We start from the raw sequence: 17666 nt of genomic DNA, 5'->3' as shown, positions 1-17666 counted from the left end.
GGTTAGGACCAGAACTGCTAATGTGATGAGTGCTAATGTGCTAAGTGAGAAATTTTCTAAATAAAAGGCAGAATGGGTATATGGTTCAGGAACTGAATTTTTAAATAATTGCACCCAAACAGATCAAATATAGTACAATGTGCAATTCCTGTCAACTGCTCATCCATGAAAACACTGATAAATGACTGCAATGATCTGTCACATTTACTGATCAGGCTCATTTTACTTACTGTTCTGCAGATAGTCAGCCATGCCGTTCTGTTCCATTTTCCTCAGGAAATGCAGGGCGAGCTTCACCAATGCCTCTCTGTTCTTGTGTTCTTCACCCTCGCCCTCCAGCAGCATCTCTTCCTCCATCTGACTCTCTGAGTTATCTGGAAACAACATCTTCTGGATCTTCTTCAGCTCATTTTTCACGAAAGTGATAATGTTGTCCTCCAGCCGCTTGAACAGGATATAACAATTAATGAAACCAGATTTAAATCATCACAATGATAATCAGACACAAGTGCAGCATGGAGATGACTGAGAATAAAACACGTGTAAAAGAAGTTGTTGTACACACCATAAAGACTGAGTCCGGATGTGATTGATGCTGCTGGGCAGGCTGATCACTTGGAGCCTCTGTACTTTCCTCGTCAAATCTGGAAGAATTGTGAAAAATTAGCTCCCATCATATCTGTTCACACAAAAACAACCACAAGGCAAAGGTCCATCTAGTAACATTTGGTCTCAAACAGTGAACGTGAGTGACTGTGAGCAGTGAGTGATGCTGAAGCTTTTAAGAATTAAGAGGTTTCTGTAGCTTTCAGCATCCTCAGCAGGGTCTAGTCCTAACAGCTTGCACTAACCCCCCCTCCTTCACTGTAAACTTCTGAAGTTCTCTGAAGCAAGTCATCTACAACCTCCTACTGCTCCTCTTTAGGTTCTCCGACTGGTTATACTGGAAACTTCAACGTTTCACTAAGATGAGCGCTAGTATTCAGTTTTCACTATCATCCTGAAGTACTTACGCCTCGTTAACAGAGTCGAGTTCATCGCTGGAGTTATGAAGAACAGATTCATCGCACGTTGTGGGTGCTGATGAATCAGGTTCAGAAGATGCTGGTATCTGTTGTAACCTGAATAACAGCAGATAAGGTTAAATGAAGAAGAAAAGATGCCCCTTGGCTGCAGTGAGTGACAGATGTTATTGTAAACAGCTGATGTCTGGCTTGGTGGACAGATGTGCTACCACTACATCTCTATGTTCAGGTTTCTTTTAGTCACAACATTCTCAACCACATGCTTCGTCTCCTTGCAGCTCTGTAGAGACAAAAACAATGAATAATTAGTAAGATGTAATGCACGACTTACTGTTTCACAAATAATCTTTGTAATAAATTCACGATCGCATCCATGATCCAGTTCTTTATGAAGGATAACCAGCTGCATATGGGCAAGAAAACACATAATTACAATGAATAGCATGAAGTTAATTAACTCCTGGTTAAAATGTTTTATTTGCTAAAGTCCAGTTAAATATTTCTGGTAGCTTTCCATCCTTACCCTTCATTAGCAGGCAGGTTCTGACTGTTCTCTGTATCTTGGCTGAAATCAATATATCGCTCATTTGAGCTGCTGCTCATCGTGGACACACAGACGGGTTCAGGTTCACGGTGGGCTGTGTGGGGTCTGTGCTGCTTCTCTGGGCTTCACACACACAGTTTTACATGTGAATAAAAATGATGGTGCAGTGATTTAAATGCAGAGCTGTAGCATGCAGAAGAGTCCCTGGCAGTAAAGAAAGTCATCTGACCTCTGAGCTTTGGTGATCTCGTCTCCACACAGAGTGGCTTTAGAGGGAGGAGGAAGCTCCACTTTGTTCTCACACAGCGACATCACAGAGTCAGCTGAAGCACAGAAACCTGCAAAAAAAAAAAAAAGATTTCTCCTCATTCTGAGTGTCACAAACTCACCGCTCTGAGTGAAGCAAATCAGAGTCAGAGCCCAGCAGTGAACCGTAGGCCTTACTCACCTCTACACGGAGACAATCTGCAGCTTCACAAAGCCATAAAATGAAAGTAAATAATAACCAGGAAGCGATGACGTCACTGCAGGCTTGCTACGACTCTTCTTTTATTCTTTTAAACATGTAGGAGTAATACTGCCCCCTGCTAGGCTGGAGTGGGCAGGATAGGCAGGATTTTTAAATGGGCCAAGAAATTCATCCACAAAAACATAAAAAAAGAGCTACTTTACTGTGCTTCATGTCACTCCATCAAAGTTTGTTCATAACTTTAAAAATGAAACTTTTTGCCTACAGTTTATACCGAGTGCCTCAGTTTGACCAAACACTTCACAGTGTAGAAATGTTTTCCTTTTGTTCCACGTGCTACTATTCTTCTCAGTGTCCACAGCAAACTCCTGAGACATGCATTAAAAATGAAGGCAGAAGTTACAGAGAGGGAAGGATAAAACAAAAAAACAAAAAAAACAAAAATACAAAATTTAAAATTTTGCAGCCACAATAAGTAAATGGTAAATGGCCTGTATTTGTATAGCGCTTTTCTAGTCCCTAAGGACCCCAAAGCGCTTTACACAACCTGTCATCCACCCATTCACACACTGGTGATGGCAAGCTACAATGTAGCCACAGCCACCCTGGGGCGCACTGACAGAGGCGAGGCTGTCGGACACTGGCGCCACTGGGCCCTCTGACCACCACCAGTAGGCAACGGGTGAAGTGTCTTGCCCAAGGACACAATGACCGAGACTGTCCAAGCCGGGGCTCGAACCGGCAACCTTCCGATTACAAGGCGAACTCCCAACTCTTGAGCCACGATCGCCCCATCAAAGTCAAAGTGTGTCTCATAGTTTCACCGGTTTTATTTGTCAGCCAAGCAGACAAATCGTCTCTTCTCCTTGAACTTTGCGTCTGCCACACTAACACCAACACCCAAAACAACTAAGTGCTGTATCCTACCAGACCTGAGTCCACCATCCATCCATCCATCTTCATCCGAGGCCGGGTCGCGGGGGCAGCAGCCTAAGCAAAGAGGCCGAGACCTCCCTCTCCCCAGCCACCTCCTCCAGCTTATCCGGGGGAACTCCAAGGCGTTCCCAGGCCAGCCGAGAGATATAATCTCTCCAGCGTGTCCTGGGTCTGCCCTGGGGCCTCCTCCCGGTGGGGCATGCCTGGAAGACCTCACCCAGGAGGCGCCCAGGGGGCATCCTTGTCAGATGCCCGAACCACCTCAGCTGGCTCCTTTTGATGTGGAGCAGCAACGGCTCTACTCTGAGCTCCTCCCGGATGGCCGAACTTCTCACCCCATCTCTAAGGGAGAGGCCAGCCACCCTTCGGGGGAAGCTCATTTCTGCCGCTTGTATCCGCGATCTCGTCCGCTTGTATCCACTTGACCTGAGTCCACATTAAAGGAAAATCAGTTTTTATGTTTTAAATAATATTACAGATTTGTTTTATGTGTCTCTGTGCTGTATCAGTAATAATCTCAGGCTGCCAGCCCCTATTAAAATTCTCTTGCTCCCCCCACTGCCTGTCAGCCAGGTCAAATCAAGAATTTATGAACCCATTATTGCTTGAAGTGAGACAAATATAATAACTAATAATATAAACTAATAATATATTTTTTTAACTACATGCATGAGCATCTGTGCCACAATGAAAGCAACACTGCATGAATATTACTGGTCAAGTCAAAAACCATAAACTGTGCACAGTATTGTTTATCTGCTAACCAGAAGATTTTCCATAATAATAATTATAAAAAAAAATAAAGTTATACTTGCAGAGTTCTTGCAGTATAACGTTAATGCAGTATTTGCTGGGATATGCAGTATTTACAAAGGTTGATTACAGTTTATTCCACAACGTGGCGATGTACCACCCTAAATGACACCAACACACAGCTGTTTTCATTATTAGGCGGTTTTTCTTTTTCTTAAGGAGGACCTGCTGCAATAGAAACTCTGCTTGAAGTTCCAAAGAAGAACGATTTACATTAACAGTGTTCATTATTAAACTGTTATATGAAAAATGTGTAAATGACTAAAAATAAGCCTTCTTACTGTTACAAATTGACTACAGAGTTTCAATTTAATTGATTCATTTTATATTATTTATACAGCGCCAAATCACAACAACAGTTGCCTCAAGGCACTTTATACTGCAAGTTAGTAATACAAAGAAAACTCGACCAATCAACCTTTGATGACAGCAGAAAGGAAAAACTGTTTTTAGCAGAAAGAAACCAGTCCCAGTATCAGGGATGGGGCACGCTATGGAAGAGAACCACAGATTAAGAAGAAACACTCAGTGCATTGTGGGTAGATTTGTGCGAATAGCCGCTTCATTGAGTTGTGTTGCTAGATGCTGCCCTCTAGTGGGTTTTGTGAGCCCTTAGAGGGAAGTTGAGGTGAAAATAACAAACAGCTTTCACTGTAGTTATGAGAGTGACTTTAGAGCTCCAGGTTCTTATCAGCCGACTGCAGGCAGAAAGTCAACGTCTGTCTGCAATTCTACTGAAGCCAGAGTCTTCGCTTTAGGCCTCAGATATGACATGAAAATCAGCTCTCGTAGCACGTGTCGACATCACGAAGTATTTATCTGACAGCAGGCCCCTATCTCTAAGTAGACGAGCTGTCACATGAATGTCACATTATTCTGAGAAGAGCCGATTCAGAAAAGGAGAGCGGTGTGATTAAAAGCTTTTATTTATGTACAATAAGAAATTTCTGGCTCCCTGTCATGTGGAATGGCAGCGAACATATTTACACATATTTACATGTCAGGGTTTTAAAAACAATAAATCCTGTTATAATTTTAATCTGACTTCAGAGCGAAACGCCAAAGCTTTTAACTGCAGTCTGTGGAAAGTTTGTTAGCAGGACGTTTAATTATAAACTTGTAAAACTCACTTTTCTTAATATAAGAAACACACAAACAAATGTACAAGAGGACGTTAGTGTGCAACACACATACAGTCCGCATGGAAGGCAACATTTCATGTTATGACTCTGTGGATGTGCCATTTTCAACATAAACAGGATTTTAAAGTACAGAACGAGAGAGCAGAAGAAAGAACATCTAAAACTCATTAAAATGATGCGTTTAATCATTTTGAATATATGTAAGGTACATCCAGTTCATAAATTAAACCTACAACTAAGAGGTAACAGAATATGTTGACCCTCTGCTTGTGTTGAAAATGTCAAACTCATCTTTTCACATTGACTTGGTCAATTGAGCTTATCTCTCTGAGATAAAGTGCAGCACATAAAGGCCAGATAAACACTTCTACATGTGGAGGTTACAAAGTGAAATAGCTAAGTTATACATGAGATCTGTTTAAAAATCTTTTAGCTGATCGTATTCAGTATGAAACATTATGCGCTGATGACTACACATGACATCTATGTCAGTTTTACTCCTCATCACCGGACTTCCTTTCTTTTCCCTACAGATCACCAATCACATGCTAACAGTGCACTACTGTGTATTAACACAATATTACTGTGCACATCACCTCCATACTGACCGTCTTTTTCACAGGAAGTTCAGACTTGCCCCAAAAACAAACCGCGGAGGAACACACAGAGTTCTTTGGTAAATATGCAGCAAAGAAAAATTCAACTTCAGTAAAATTCTGACATCAACATGTCATTCAACTATTATACTACACATAACAAGAAGATACTTTTTGATTTGACCAATAATTGCAATCCACCTGAAACTGATCCAATTTATAAAACTATAAAAATAGCTCCACACAATCACTCTGCAGCACCAACACTAAAATCTTTAATCTCTGAATAACTCAAGCAGCATTGCGTAACATCGCTGGCCACCGGTGTGATAAAACTGTCTGTGTGACTGAGCTAAAGGTTTGATCAGATGACTTACACTGTCACCAGTCTCTCGTTTCAGAGACGCTGGGCTCTATTTGCTTTGTGCTCATTTTTCCAAGTAACTCAGTGTGACTCCTTTAATTAGTAAAATGTGTCCTAAAGACCCCTGAAGAACCGCAGAGAGAGTTCATAGGTCAGGAACATGGTGGAGCTCATTGGGAAGCCTCGGATGGCGTTCACTGATGCTCCCCTGAAGAACACCTGAACATTAAAAAAAAAAAAAGAGAAAGTTGGAATTAAATATGTTAAACTGTCTACACACATCTGTTATCATTCCAGATCTTTGGTGCCGCGCTGACAGGAAACATGAGTGAAGGTGAACACAGCCCACAGACCGCAGTGTTACGTTGATTTTTCTTTGGGGACGCTGGCCTGTAGTAACCCAACTCACTGACCTCTGTTCACATCAACAGTCCAGTTTACTTTCTCAGAACCTGACCCCTCCTGATTTCTGGACACTGCGATAGCTTGTCTACAGTTTACAACCTTTGACATTATGAACAGCACGAATCAGACACACAGATGCAACATTTGCTCGTCTCAGGCCAGGACACCAGCCGTGTGACAAATGCTGACCTGACATAACCCCACATAAGGTTTTCTGCAGCATGTGGCCCGTTTTATTTTATAAGAGGATATTTTTTTACAACGAGGAGTTTCACTTTTTCATCCTGTACAGGTCTTAGCAAAATTATTAGACCACCACCCAAAGTAAGGTTTGTTGCCACAGCTGCCCAAAACTAACAATACTGATAATTACTGCAATTATCAGCAGTATGAACGGCCTCTTTCATGGAAATGATATTTTTAATCCTAAAATATAATTCTTGTTGTTGTCCATGTTAGGGTCTAGAAATCTTTGGAGGTGCAGGATGAGTGGAAACACCAAAGGGCAACTTTCAGCAGCATCTCTGACATCACTTTTGGTGTTGGCGGTGACAAAGGCAGGTGTAACAGGCCTTTTAAGCCTCGCTGGGGAAGAGGTTTCATGCCAAGTATCTGAAGAGAATTCTTTCCTTGTAATTTAAATATTTTCAGCAGAAACATTTGAGGAACCAAAAAGTGAACTTCAAACTTCACACATGTGAGAGCATTCAGTCTGCTTATTGGACAGATGTCTGTAGCAGCTATATGGCCCATTGATGCCCAGGGAGTGTCATGACTTACCCATGAGGAGGTGTGTCATTGAGGCTCAGTTTGGTAAGATGTTTGTAAAATTTCTTTTTTCTTTAAAATAGATATTGATACGATTTCAGGGACAACGTGTTGACCCAAGCACACACAACATTCGTTCAGGAAGCCCTGAGATCGGTACTACAGTGGACAAACTTTGTGCATCTTGGTTGATTTCTTCAGGCAGAAGCTTCAGTGTTCAAGCTGCGGTAACTTGTGTGCTCTGCTGGATCCTCAGATACAAAGCTCACATGGACACAGCTAAGTGTCCAAACACAGTGGGTAGCTGAGTTTGCTGTTTGTGTGGAGCCAGATCGAGGTGCTTAAAAACAGTGTTCTTATAGTTTTGGCTGGTTGAAGTCATTACTCACCTGTACTCCCTCTGTCTTGTAGCTGTGGATGATGCAGTGTAAAACTCCCTTGTACTTCCTCTGCAGCTGAGCATCAGCCTGCATTCGACTCTTTACCACGTCGGTTGGTGTGGCTGTGACCCAGGAAATGGACCCTGAGAAAGAGGAGAGAGCTCTGAACTTCCTGCTGATGTCATGGTGCAAGGACTCTAAACCAGGTGGAAGTCACATATGGAACCAGACAAGGACTAGAGCAAACACATAAAATCTCAGACTGTGAAAGTCTCCTCTGATACTGAGATTTTGTCATTTTATTGCGTAGGTCCAAAGATCACAGTTCAGCTTCTGGAACCTTTTACTTTTGCCAAAAATGAGGATCTTTAACCTCCTAAGACCCGAACTCTTCCCCAGCATGCATTTTTAATTTCCCTTTGATATTGGGCATATTGGGGCCCGATGAACGCAAAAACAAAAAATTACCAGATTTTTTTTTACCTTATTTTTGTTTTTAAGAAAAATAAGAGCCACATATGAGGATATTTGTTTAAAATTTTGATAGAACAGTAGCAGTATAATGTCCCCGTAAGTGGATATCAGGCCCATGTAGAGCAAAATTGAGTATTTTGGTCTAAATAACCCAAAATGTGATGTCCACATATGTGGACGCCAAGTCCTAGGAGGTTAAATGAGGGTTACAGGGCTCAGCACAAACTTCACGTGCTGCGTTCAGGCGCTCCTTATAACATCTGTAATAGATTCACTCACACAGCCAGCAGTAAAGAAGAAATGACTTGACATCAGCTGATACACGAGTTTAAGGGTCATTTAGACTTTAAGACGTACAGAACATAATTAAAACATTTACTGTAACTCATTGAAGGTTTGGAGGAAAAATCATCAGGATATTGTCCGAGTTTTAGTTCAACTACGACGGATTCAGGCCTAATGGGAGGCTAAACATGGCAGCATTTCAGATTTATGCCGTCCAGCTGACCGAAGCTCTCACACTACATTTTTCACTCAGTCAGATGTTCACAGCTGGCTGGTCTGCATGTGGAGCCTGCTTTAACCTCTGAGACCAAACAACCCTGAAACTCCAGCCTCCGACTCCATGCATCCGTTTCCACCAGCCAGAACTTGATTGGCCTCAGATGTGTTTGCTCATATTGATTTCTTGCTATTGCAGTTCTGTGGAACCTACGAATGAACAAAGATAAGGTCACATGTACAGTCTTCGCCAGGTTAATAACAGCCCACGGACGTCATTCAGAGGCCGGTCAGACAAACAGAAACCACCCACAGCTCAGTCTGACCTGCTCGGATCAATACTGGTGTTTATGTACAGAGCAGAAGGTCTGGGACACAGCAGGACAATGATGTGTGTCAGCAGAGGAAAGTAAAGGAAAAATAAAGGTACTGAAAAAACAAAGTTACCTTTAGGTCTGGATTTTATCCCCAAACCCTCTGAACCGAATAATAACAGTGACCTATTTACAGCCAAACTGTCGGAGGCAATGATTCTCCACATTTGAGGCCGTTCCAGTTCATACCTTGTTAACAGTGTGAACATTACAGCTTGAACCAAGTTTAAAAATGACTTCATCACATTTTAGCCTCAGTGTCATGAATTGTTAAAATAAGACACAACTGAAGAGCTGCGACGTTTCATCAATAACTGAATCAGAGGAGCGAGGGCAAAGATAATGTGCAACTTTAGTTTTTTTGGACATTGAATAGATGCTACAGTGACTTAATTATGTAAAAGTATTGATCAATAAGTATCAATAATAGCACTGATCTGACCCCAAACTAAAAATATCTCAGACTTTGTGTTTTCTGTCATTTTATATAAGAAAAGAAAACTGTGTCAGCTGTTGTTCTACAGTACAGTTTCATCCGAGTCTATCAGTTCATAAAGCTGAAGAAAAAAAAACAAAAAAAACAACAACTGTCAAGAATCGGCTTCTACAACGCTGATAGGATAGAAGGGAAAAAAAACAAAAAACAAAAGTAACATACTCAAAGATTTATCACTTAATGGAATTACTGGTTTGTCCGTGCTCGAGTCCCATCTGACAAACCAAGAGTGATTTCTGACCATTGTTCAGAAGTTCTTGATTTCTTGCCAAATTCCTTGTAATTGGGGGTTACTGCTGGCTCTGGTTGTGCAACAGTTTGGTTTAATGCCGACTGGCATCAGCGGAGGAGTTTACTTATATCTTATTAATAATTAACTTTTATTATCTCTGTGAGGTTCTGCCAGTGTAACTGATACAAGTAGGGAAATATAAAGAGGTTTTAGCAAAAATATGAAAGAAGAAAACCTTAAGATCTATTCGCTTTTATTCTCAAATGTTCAGCTGACATCGACCCCGTCTGGTTCATTACTAACAGAAGGACAGCTCTGAAGAACAAGGTTATGTTAAGGTTAAGGCAGACACTTCAGAGTGTGTGAAGGTCTCAAAACATTTTCAAACGTGTTGGACTCTGAAATAAAACCTTAAATAAATAACAAAGGTTTTAATAGCAGGTTTAACTGTGCTCTGACTGTGCACCTAAGGCTCGTCTAATTCTTCTACCGCTGCAGCGCTGCCACATCACATCCAGTCCAGTCAGGCTCACATTGAAACTGCCACTTCAATCAGAAACACGCACTTCATTAACCTCCATGTTAGCACTGACTCAACACGCTGCTCTTCAGGACAGCGTTGCCACGCCCCTCGTTAAAGGGTCAGAACTGCTGCATTGACATCACAGGTTAATGTTAGCTACTGTGTGTCCTAACAAAGTCATCAGCTTCCTCCCAAAGACCCAGAATCAGCACTTTGAGTACGGCCAGCTGTCTGTTCACTCCTTTTCTCCTTTGTTGTTAATTTGGTGCACAGTGACCCATCACCCAGCTCAGCGGTGAGTGGACGAGGAAAGAACTTCCACAAATGTTTTCCTGTACATCTGACTCACAGGTCTGTGGCAACAGGCATAAATTTAACTGACGTCTAAAGTCACCAATAACTCAAACAACGCTAATGACACTGAAAATATCAGAGGAAACTTTGTTTTGGTGACATTTACCTGCCAGTCCTCCTGCCAGCCAGATGGAACATGGATGTGGGCTCGAAGTGTTGTCCGGCCTCAGCAGGTCGCAGAAGATGGCGTAAGGGATGAAATAGAGCGTGTATCCAGGTACGTCCCTGAGGATCATGGCTCCGGCTCCTCTGTACAGGCCCTGGAGGCCCTCAGTCTGCAGGATGCTGCTGATGCAGTGGATGGGCCCTCGGTACAGCTGCTGCTGGCTGGGAATGCTGACGGAGCGCAGACGGATGTTGGTGCCATTCGACATGTTGCCCGCAAGGTGGAGGTTCCCTGTTTAAAAAACAAAAATATATGAGAGTGAAGTCAGTGAGCAGGTTAGTTAGGGATCTGCTTCATCCAGTTTGTTCTCCTCTCCGTGTCCTCGTCTCTGGGAACTTTAAGCAAAGGTGTTTCAACTTCAGGGGATTTTCAGTCTCAGCAGAACGTTTTTCAAACTTTTTTGTTTCTTTCTCACAGTCCAAAAACGTTGGTGTCTGAAACACAGGAAGGTGCTCGAGTCTTTCCATATCACGTGGAAAAGAACCAACCGACAAACACAATACCATTAATATGTAGCAGTCCTTTTACATTAGAGTGAAATGACTTTCTGTTTTAGTGACGGTGATCATACCAAGTATCGGGCTTAGTAAGTCAGTCATGCTAATCGCAGTATGTAATGCTGAGTTTACAGTGAAATGGTTTCCTGATCCTGGCTGAACTCGCTGACACTTTGCTCCATCATAAAAGAGTCGGCTCTATTCAAAGTCAAGTCCAAAGTATCACTGAGGAAGATAATGAAAGAAATGTGACTAATCCCAGTGACCGGTGGAAGATGTATGAGCCTGCCAAACACTGTAAACATGTAGAAAGCTATAAATGTCTGACTGGAATCCCTCTGTGCTCGGCTTTATTATTTTATTGTTTAACAGAAAGACGCAGGCCAGAAATCACAAGACCAAGAAACAATATAACGACAGACTTTGTATTCATGCAAGAATGGGTTCCTAACTGTGGAGAAAATTGACATTTAGTCCTTAAATCCATCATTCAAAGGTCCTAAAAATGCTACAAACACAGAAAAATTAGATTTTGTTAGAAAAGAAAAATCTTTGTACACAATATGACAGCACACTTAAAGACCAGGACCCTCTACCAGCACTGCATTGGTGCATATGAGGGATAAAGGGTTAATAAGTAGAACTGAAGGGAAACTGTGTTCTTCTAATGGCTCAGCTCCTCAGATCTCTTTTAGATGAACAGTTATCTCTCTGGCAGCTGTTTATGGCCACTTTCATATTAAACGTTCTTTATTAATATTTACCATATGCTGTCAAACATCCTGATACACTTATAGATGCTGTAATGTTATTCTGTGTATCAGTGAATATCAGCATGTAGTTATAGAAAAGATGACACGAGCAGAAATGTTTTCTGAAGCATGTTTTGATGTCTGTGTCATCAGGACATATTCATATTGAGTTCTGAGGCTATGTTACCGTGACACTCAGTCTTGCTCGATTTAGATAATAAATAAAAAAGTAAACTATTAAAAAAAAAAAAAAAAGTACTCCTACTGGCAACAATTCTGCAACCAGCTGGTGAAGTATGACTATCAAAGACAGCAGCTCGGCGAGAACTTTGTATCCCCAAAAGCTCATGATGTAATAAGAAGGAAACATTGCAGAACAGAAGCTGGAGCTGTGTCAGCATTTCATGTATTAATGTCATCTGATGAACGCCACATGGCAGTTTGTGGCTGGCCGGTAATTAACGAGCAGAAAGGGCACAGCTTAACTCTCTTTGATGCGATCCTTAGTCAACTTGTTCTTTTTGAAATTTTAGAAAAGAACGAGGATTAAAAACAAAGCCATTATTTGAGCTTCCTCTGACAGAGGTGTATTTGGGACAAAGTTGTTACTATGCTGACAAGGCTGCTTTTTATCTTGGCGTGTGCTGTCTATGTGCCAAAATCTTAGAGAAGTTAAAAACAGCAAAACTTTTTTTTCAAGGCTAAGATACAAAAACAAAAGGTCCCGCCCTGAAAAAAGTGATCGCCACGTTACCTGCTAGAACCATCTGCGTTTGCATTTGGAGTCTGATCTTAACCAAATCCACTGGAGCTCCCAGGCTCACGGACATCAGTCCGGTCAGCATGCTGGCCATGGTCAGGTCCAACATGCTGCAGGGATGCTGCCCGTCACCATAGCGATAATTGCTTATGAGTCTTTGAGTGTTACTGAAGAAGCCAAACACGGCCGAGTTGTAGACCGTGATGCTGGCCAGGGGGAAAGACATGCCCTTAAAGAATCCTGTGACCTGAAAAAGAGTCGAGAGGGAAGCAAGAAGGTCAGCACAACATGTGAAAAAAACATACATATGCACGGGTAAGAGCAGGAAAAGTGTGGAGGGAACAGTAAAGAACTGTAAGTGAGGCGTTTACACTGATGACATGCACAGAATTAAATACGGGGTGCAGCTGCTGCCAAATAGTATGGAAACCTTTCCTCGGGCCAACCTGAGGAGGCGGTTACAGTCTGGGGAGACATATGCTGGGAATAAAACATAGCTGAATAAATCATGTGACCTCTGAGAGCAGCAGGCCTGTGATTTGTAACGGACACACCGGAAACTTCTTATCATATGACACCCCAAAGAGATAAAACCGATAGATGCAGCTTAAATTCAACCTTTTGCACATATTTAGCCTCACCTAAATGTATTATTTTTCTGTAAAATAAGCTGCTATCATCACTCAGCTGGTTTAAGCTTTTCATGGTGGTGGTAAACAAAAGGTCCAGCTTAAAGCATCCAGCTGGGAAACTGGGTCACAGAAGAAATAAAGCGACTGGGAGCTGTGGAAACAACTTAAAGCGACAGAATGACTGTGGATGTTTGCATATTGTGCAGTGCTGGCTCTGAGCTGAACGTGGTTTTAGGTCCAATCTATAATGAAATGATTAACTCGATCTTAGGCTCTGAAGGACCACATTTTGTGTCCAGATCCTATAAATCTGTCCTAACCCTGGCTCTGAGGGACTCTGATGTACTGACTGGAGTTGTGTGGAAAAACACTGGGACAGATACAATATATCCAAGTTTCTGATTGCTGCCCAGCATTTGTACTGCCATAGCTTCAGCCAAGTTAAAACACACAACAGAGCCAACAAAGCATTTGGTTAAATATACTGCAGGGTGAATGAAAAGCATATTTTCAAAGCATGTCAGATAACTTATTACCGTTTATACTGTTTGGAGCGATGCAGAAATGGAGGAAAGAGAAGAAGTTTGAATGTTTACCGTTTCCTTCCTGTAGATGGTGAGGATGCAGTGCAGAGTGTTTTTGTAGCCATTCCCTGCCTGGAGCCGAGTCTGAAACAGTGCCACTGACTTTATTCAAACAAGCAATTTCCATATGAGGAATAAATAAAGTTGATTTGGGGTTTTTTTTCCCCCAAATGTGAAACATAGGTTTTCAGATTTCTTATTTTGGAGTTTGTTGGACAAAAATATTCAGGCTTTTCACCTTGGAGTCATTGCACACATCTCTGACTAAAGACAGTTCATAACACTCACACTGGTTTTGAGCACATTCAGATCATTTCTGATAAATGCTTCCTTCCTTAGCTGCTACACATACTAAATTATTTTTGGCAAAAGAAATATGTGACATCAAAACATCAATTAAATTATAATTATAGGGAAGAAACTGACTCTGTGTGTCATACAAACACAGATCCTGATTTGTAGGATGGATAAGGACGTAAATAAAAAAAAGAGTGGCCCAAAAGAATGTGCAACAGAGTGTATATGATTTGATGAGCTGCAGGCTTGATCATTTTTATAACAGCTATAACACAAAAGTGGAGGAATGCTGTAGTAAAATGATTCCAGAGGTCTGACATACCTTTACTGTATCCAGCGGATGGCCAACAACCACACTGGAAGCTCCTGCAGCCAAAACAGAAAGAAAAGAGGAATGAAGCACAAAATGCCAGAGAGAGAAAAACAGAGACAACTTTCCACAAAAATCTCAAGAGTTTTACTCATAACCAACATGCTGAAAGGCAACGTGTCTCAGCCAAAAACTAAAGCGTCTTAAACTGTTTTTACTGCAGGACATCAGACCTGCATGTTTGCAGTCAGGGCTTAAAATTTACTTCAAATGAGCAGCCATCACAGGGGGGAACACGAGCTACTGTGTGTGTGCATGAGTGGGTATCAAACACACACAACATACATGCCACAGGATCTCGCTCAGTTGTTGCCCAGATAAGAACCAGGAGTGCATGGTCATCAGGACATGAATATTGTATCAATGCAAGGACACCAAATATCAAATAAAAAAAACAAGAGGGTTTGCTGCACGCACCGCCATCAGGAAGCAGAGCAAACGTAACATTACATCAAAACCATCCACACACAGCTTGATGAAGGTACCTCATGATTATTCCACCTTCTGTGACCAACTGGAGTGTGGAGACTAAATAATTACCCACAGCTTGAAGGTGTTGCACACTGAGCAAGACTTAGATCACATGGTGACGGCACAGGTGGGCCGATAGAAGCAAACCTTTCTGCAAACAGTCACAGTCTGACTGGATTTTTAAAGGTTTTTAAATAACTTCTGTCTAATTTATGAATGCAAACAGACTGACAGCATGCTGCCACCAATCTGAAAGATTCTTTATCATCGAGCACAACTTCAGGGGACTAGACTCAACTGGCTGCCAGCTGCTGGTATTCTGGTTATACTGCTATAGAACTGGAAGGTTGGTCGACATATTGCAAATATTAAAAATCACAGTGATTTCATTTTGTGCTTTGTTAGCAGTGTAACCCAGCAAAATTTATATATATATTTTTTAAAAAACGTCAGTTCACCTTTGCTGTGAAGGCAGTGAAACACAAAGTGAAGCTGCAAATGAGGCCGGACATGTTTCTTAACATTTTATAACATTCAGGGAAATCTGTGAGATATTCTTTAAGGTCTATTTCTAGCTTTCTATTCTTCTTCTTTTTTTTTTTTTAAATTTAAAGTTAACTGCATTTTGCAAAGCAGCCAAAAAACGTGAAATCTTGGTGATGACAGAAAAATGCAATGCGCCCCTGGACACTGTAGTTTAAAATCAGATTAGAAGTCCTGCACTTGAACCAAACTTGTGGGGTTTTTCTGAGTTCATCATCGGCCTCCTTCAAGCTTTTATTGGTAGGATCACTGCTATTGCTTCAGCTGAACATTTGGAGAAAAGAAGTAGGTCTACATAGATTTCCGGCATCAGCTCGTTGTGTAATCTTTTCTTTGTGACTGCAAAAGCTCCACGGCTGTGACTCTGACATCATAATAATGCAATGTCCAACTGGCAGCATGGCTTCACATTGCAAAATAAAGCTTATCAAAATTAATTAATAAGCCCAGAGACTGTCTTAGCTTTTCAGCTGGAGCTAGTTCCCATCCAAACCAGACTTGCTGAATATTAACAATGTCAGGGTTTTTCTGTGTTTTGTATTACAGCTGGGATTTAGAATATCACTATATGACAGCTTAAACATAATGTGTTTTTGCAGGGCTTTGTGCTTTTTTGTTTTACATCTTTTTATAATTTCAGTTTCATAGAATAATTAAAATAAAGCCCCTAGCGGCTAGCCCTGACACAGCACGCATTAAGCTTGGAAAAGGCGAATTTTTGTCCTTAGAATAAAAACGTGCGCAGACTGAATCCTGTAGACTGACCGAGGGGAGAGAGCATTCAGCGAGCAGCTTTCCGAGTAAACGGAGGCGGTGAGCCTGCGTTGCAGTGACACTGTGGGAACATGAGGGGTTCGGGTGGGGGTGGGAGTCTGCGCAGAGCCTCCACTGTTTATCTGGATGAGGATGCACGCGGAGCTCATGACGTTTTTTCCCCTGATAAACGTGTTTTTGCAGTACAACAACGGAGGATTGTGCGTATCTGTGGAGCTCTGTGTGAAGCTCACTGTACCCAAACAAACGCGCTGTTGAGCCTCCCTTCACCTCCCACCCATGCCATCTTCAGTTCGCCCCCACACACCCCACAAAGATCCACTGAAAACACGCATTGACGGAGTGTCTGACTGAGGAACTCACCTGCAATCCATCCTGCGATGAAATCATCCACGCGGAAACTTTTGGAGGTCTGCATCTTCCACTCGGAGCTGCTCTGCGCGCCCCACGCCAGTAATCTCACAGTCTGCGCGCTCTCCACGGGACAGAACACTTACTGCTGCCGGTGGCTCCCGCTGATCACGTATCGGCCCATACTTTTTTCACAAGAAGGCAAAAAAACGGCTTATAGAAGGTAACTCCGGGAGTTGTCACTAGCAACCAATCAGAGTAAAGCCTGAATCTGTGAGGCCGTCCTGCTGGCCAATCAGGAGTGAGCTATCCAAAGCTATGCGGCCTATAGAGAGGCCGGGATGGAAATGAGCCATGAGGAAAGCTGAGCAGAAAAACAGATACTGCTGCACATTTTGACCTTTCTCCTACTTCACTTCAGCCTGCCCAATAAGAGTAAAACTCTTAAAGACCGACAAGAAAAAGTAACTTCCTGTATGTGCTGTAAAATGCTCATCATGGATGTAATTAAAGCAGCTTGTGCTTATATTGATATTCTATACACTTCATATATATGAATGGTGGAGTGTGATCAGTGACACAGCTGTGAAACAGAGCTGCACTCAAACAGACTGAGCTGGATAAAAATTGTCTGCTGAAGGGAAAAGTAAAAAAAACAAACAATAATAAAGAGAACATCACAGAAGGTGTTTGATGAAGATCTGATTTCTTTAAAAACAAGAAGGGTTACAACAGGGGTGGGGAATTCCAGCCCTCAAGGGCCGGTGACGTGCAGGTTTTAGATCACCCTGGTTCAACACACCTGAATCAAATAATTAGTTCATTACAAGACCTTTGGAGAACTTTAAGACATGTTGAGGAGGTAATTTGGCCATTTAAATGAGCGGTGCTGGATCAAGGACACATCTAAAACCTGCAGGACACCGGCCATTTGAGGCCTGGAGTTTCCCCACCCCTGGGTTACAAATTGAAGACTGCAGTTACACAAACTGCTTATAAATATGATTTCAGTTTTATTTTTGTGGCATCAACAACAGTCACCTCGATGAACTTTATACTATAAGGTAAGGATC

At 42.0% G+C, this 17666-nt stretch overlaps 2 protein-coding genes across 2 annotated transcripts in view; both read right to left on the bottom strand.

Annotated features, from left to right (window-relative positions):
* LOC102205695 (protein NLRC3-like) overlaps positions 1 to 2084 on the bottom strand; it is a 20449-nt gene extending 18365 nt beyond the window's left edge. Inside the window, exons 1-7 of the mRNA XM_005753930.1 lie at positions 2018 to 2084; positions 1799 to 1907; positions 1549 to 1692; positions 1357 to 1428; positions 1014 to 1121; positions 566 to 644; positions 231 to 444 (exon numbers count right to left, since the gene is read on the bottom strand). Coding sequence (XP_005753987.1) covers positions 231 to 444; positions 566 to 644; positions 1014 to 1121; positions 1357 to 1428; positions 1549 to 1692; positions 1799 to 1881 — 700 coding nt within the window. The 5' untranslated portion in view covers positions 1882 to 1907; positions 2018 to 2084. The remainder of the gene's footprint in view (positions 1 to 230; positions 445 to 565; positions 645 to 1013; positions 1122 to 1356; positions 1429 to 1548; positions 1693 to 1798; positions 1908 to 2017) is intronic.
* Positions 2085 to 4695: 2611 nt separating this feature from the next.
* slc25a48 (solute carrier family 25 member 48) lies at positions 4696 to 16847 on the bottom strand. Its single transcript, XM_005753929.2, has 7 exons — positions 16606 to 16847; positions 14407 to 14450; positions 13800 to 13871; positions 12566 to 12818; positions 10503 to 10793; positions 7452 to 7585; positions 4696 to 6108 (listed from the first exon to the last, which is right to left on the bottom strand). The coding sequence occupies exons 1-7, from the start codon at positions 16658 to 16660 to the stop codon at positions 6004 to 6006; spliced, it is 954 nt and encodes a 317-aa protein (XP_005753986.1). The 5' UTR covers positions 16661 to 16847; the 3' UTR covers positions 4696 to 6003.
* Positions 16848 to 17666: the final 819 nt, after the last annotated feature.

The sequence above is a fragment of the Pundamilia nyererei genome, unplaced genomic scaffold (assembly GCF_000239375.1).
Source record: "Pundamilia nyererei isolate P.nyererei 1_Seehausen unplaced genomic scaffold, PunNye1.0 scaffold00480, whole genome shotgun sequence".
Classification (NCBI taxonomy): domain Eukaryota; kingdom Metazoa; phylum Chordata; class Actinopteri; order Cichliformes; family Cichlidae; genus Pundamilia; species Pundamilia nyererei.
Note: the sequence above shows the minus strand (reverse complement) of the source record. Positions and strands in the feature narration are given on the sequence as shown.

Coding starts and splice junctions, on each gene's coding strand:
- slc25a48 (XM_005753929.2), bottom strand. CDS start 16,660: ATGCAGACCTCCAAAAGTTTCCGCGTGGATGATTTCATCGCAGGATGG. Junction 10,794..12,565: donor AACGCAGATGGTTCTAGCAG/GTAACGTGGCGA, acceptor TTTTTTAAACAG/GGAACCTCCACCTTGCGGGC. Junction 7,586..10,502: donor GCTGGCAGGAGGACTGGCAG/GTAAATGTCACC, acceptor CCTCTTTCTCAG/GGTCCATTTCCTGGGTCACA.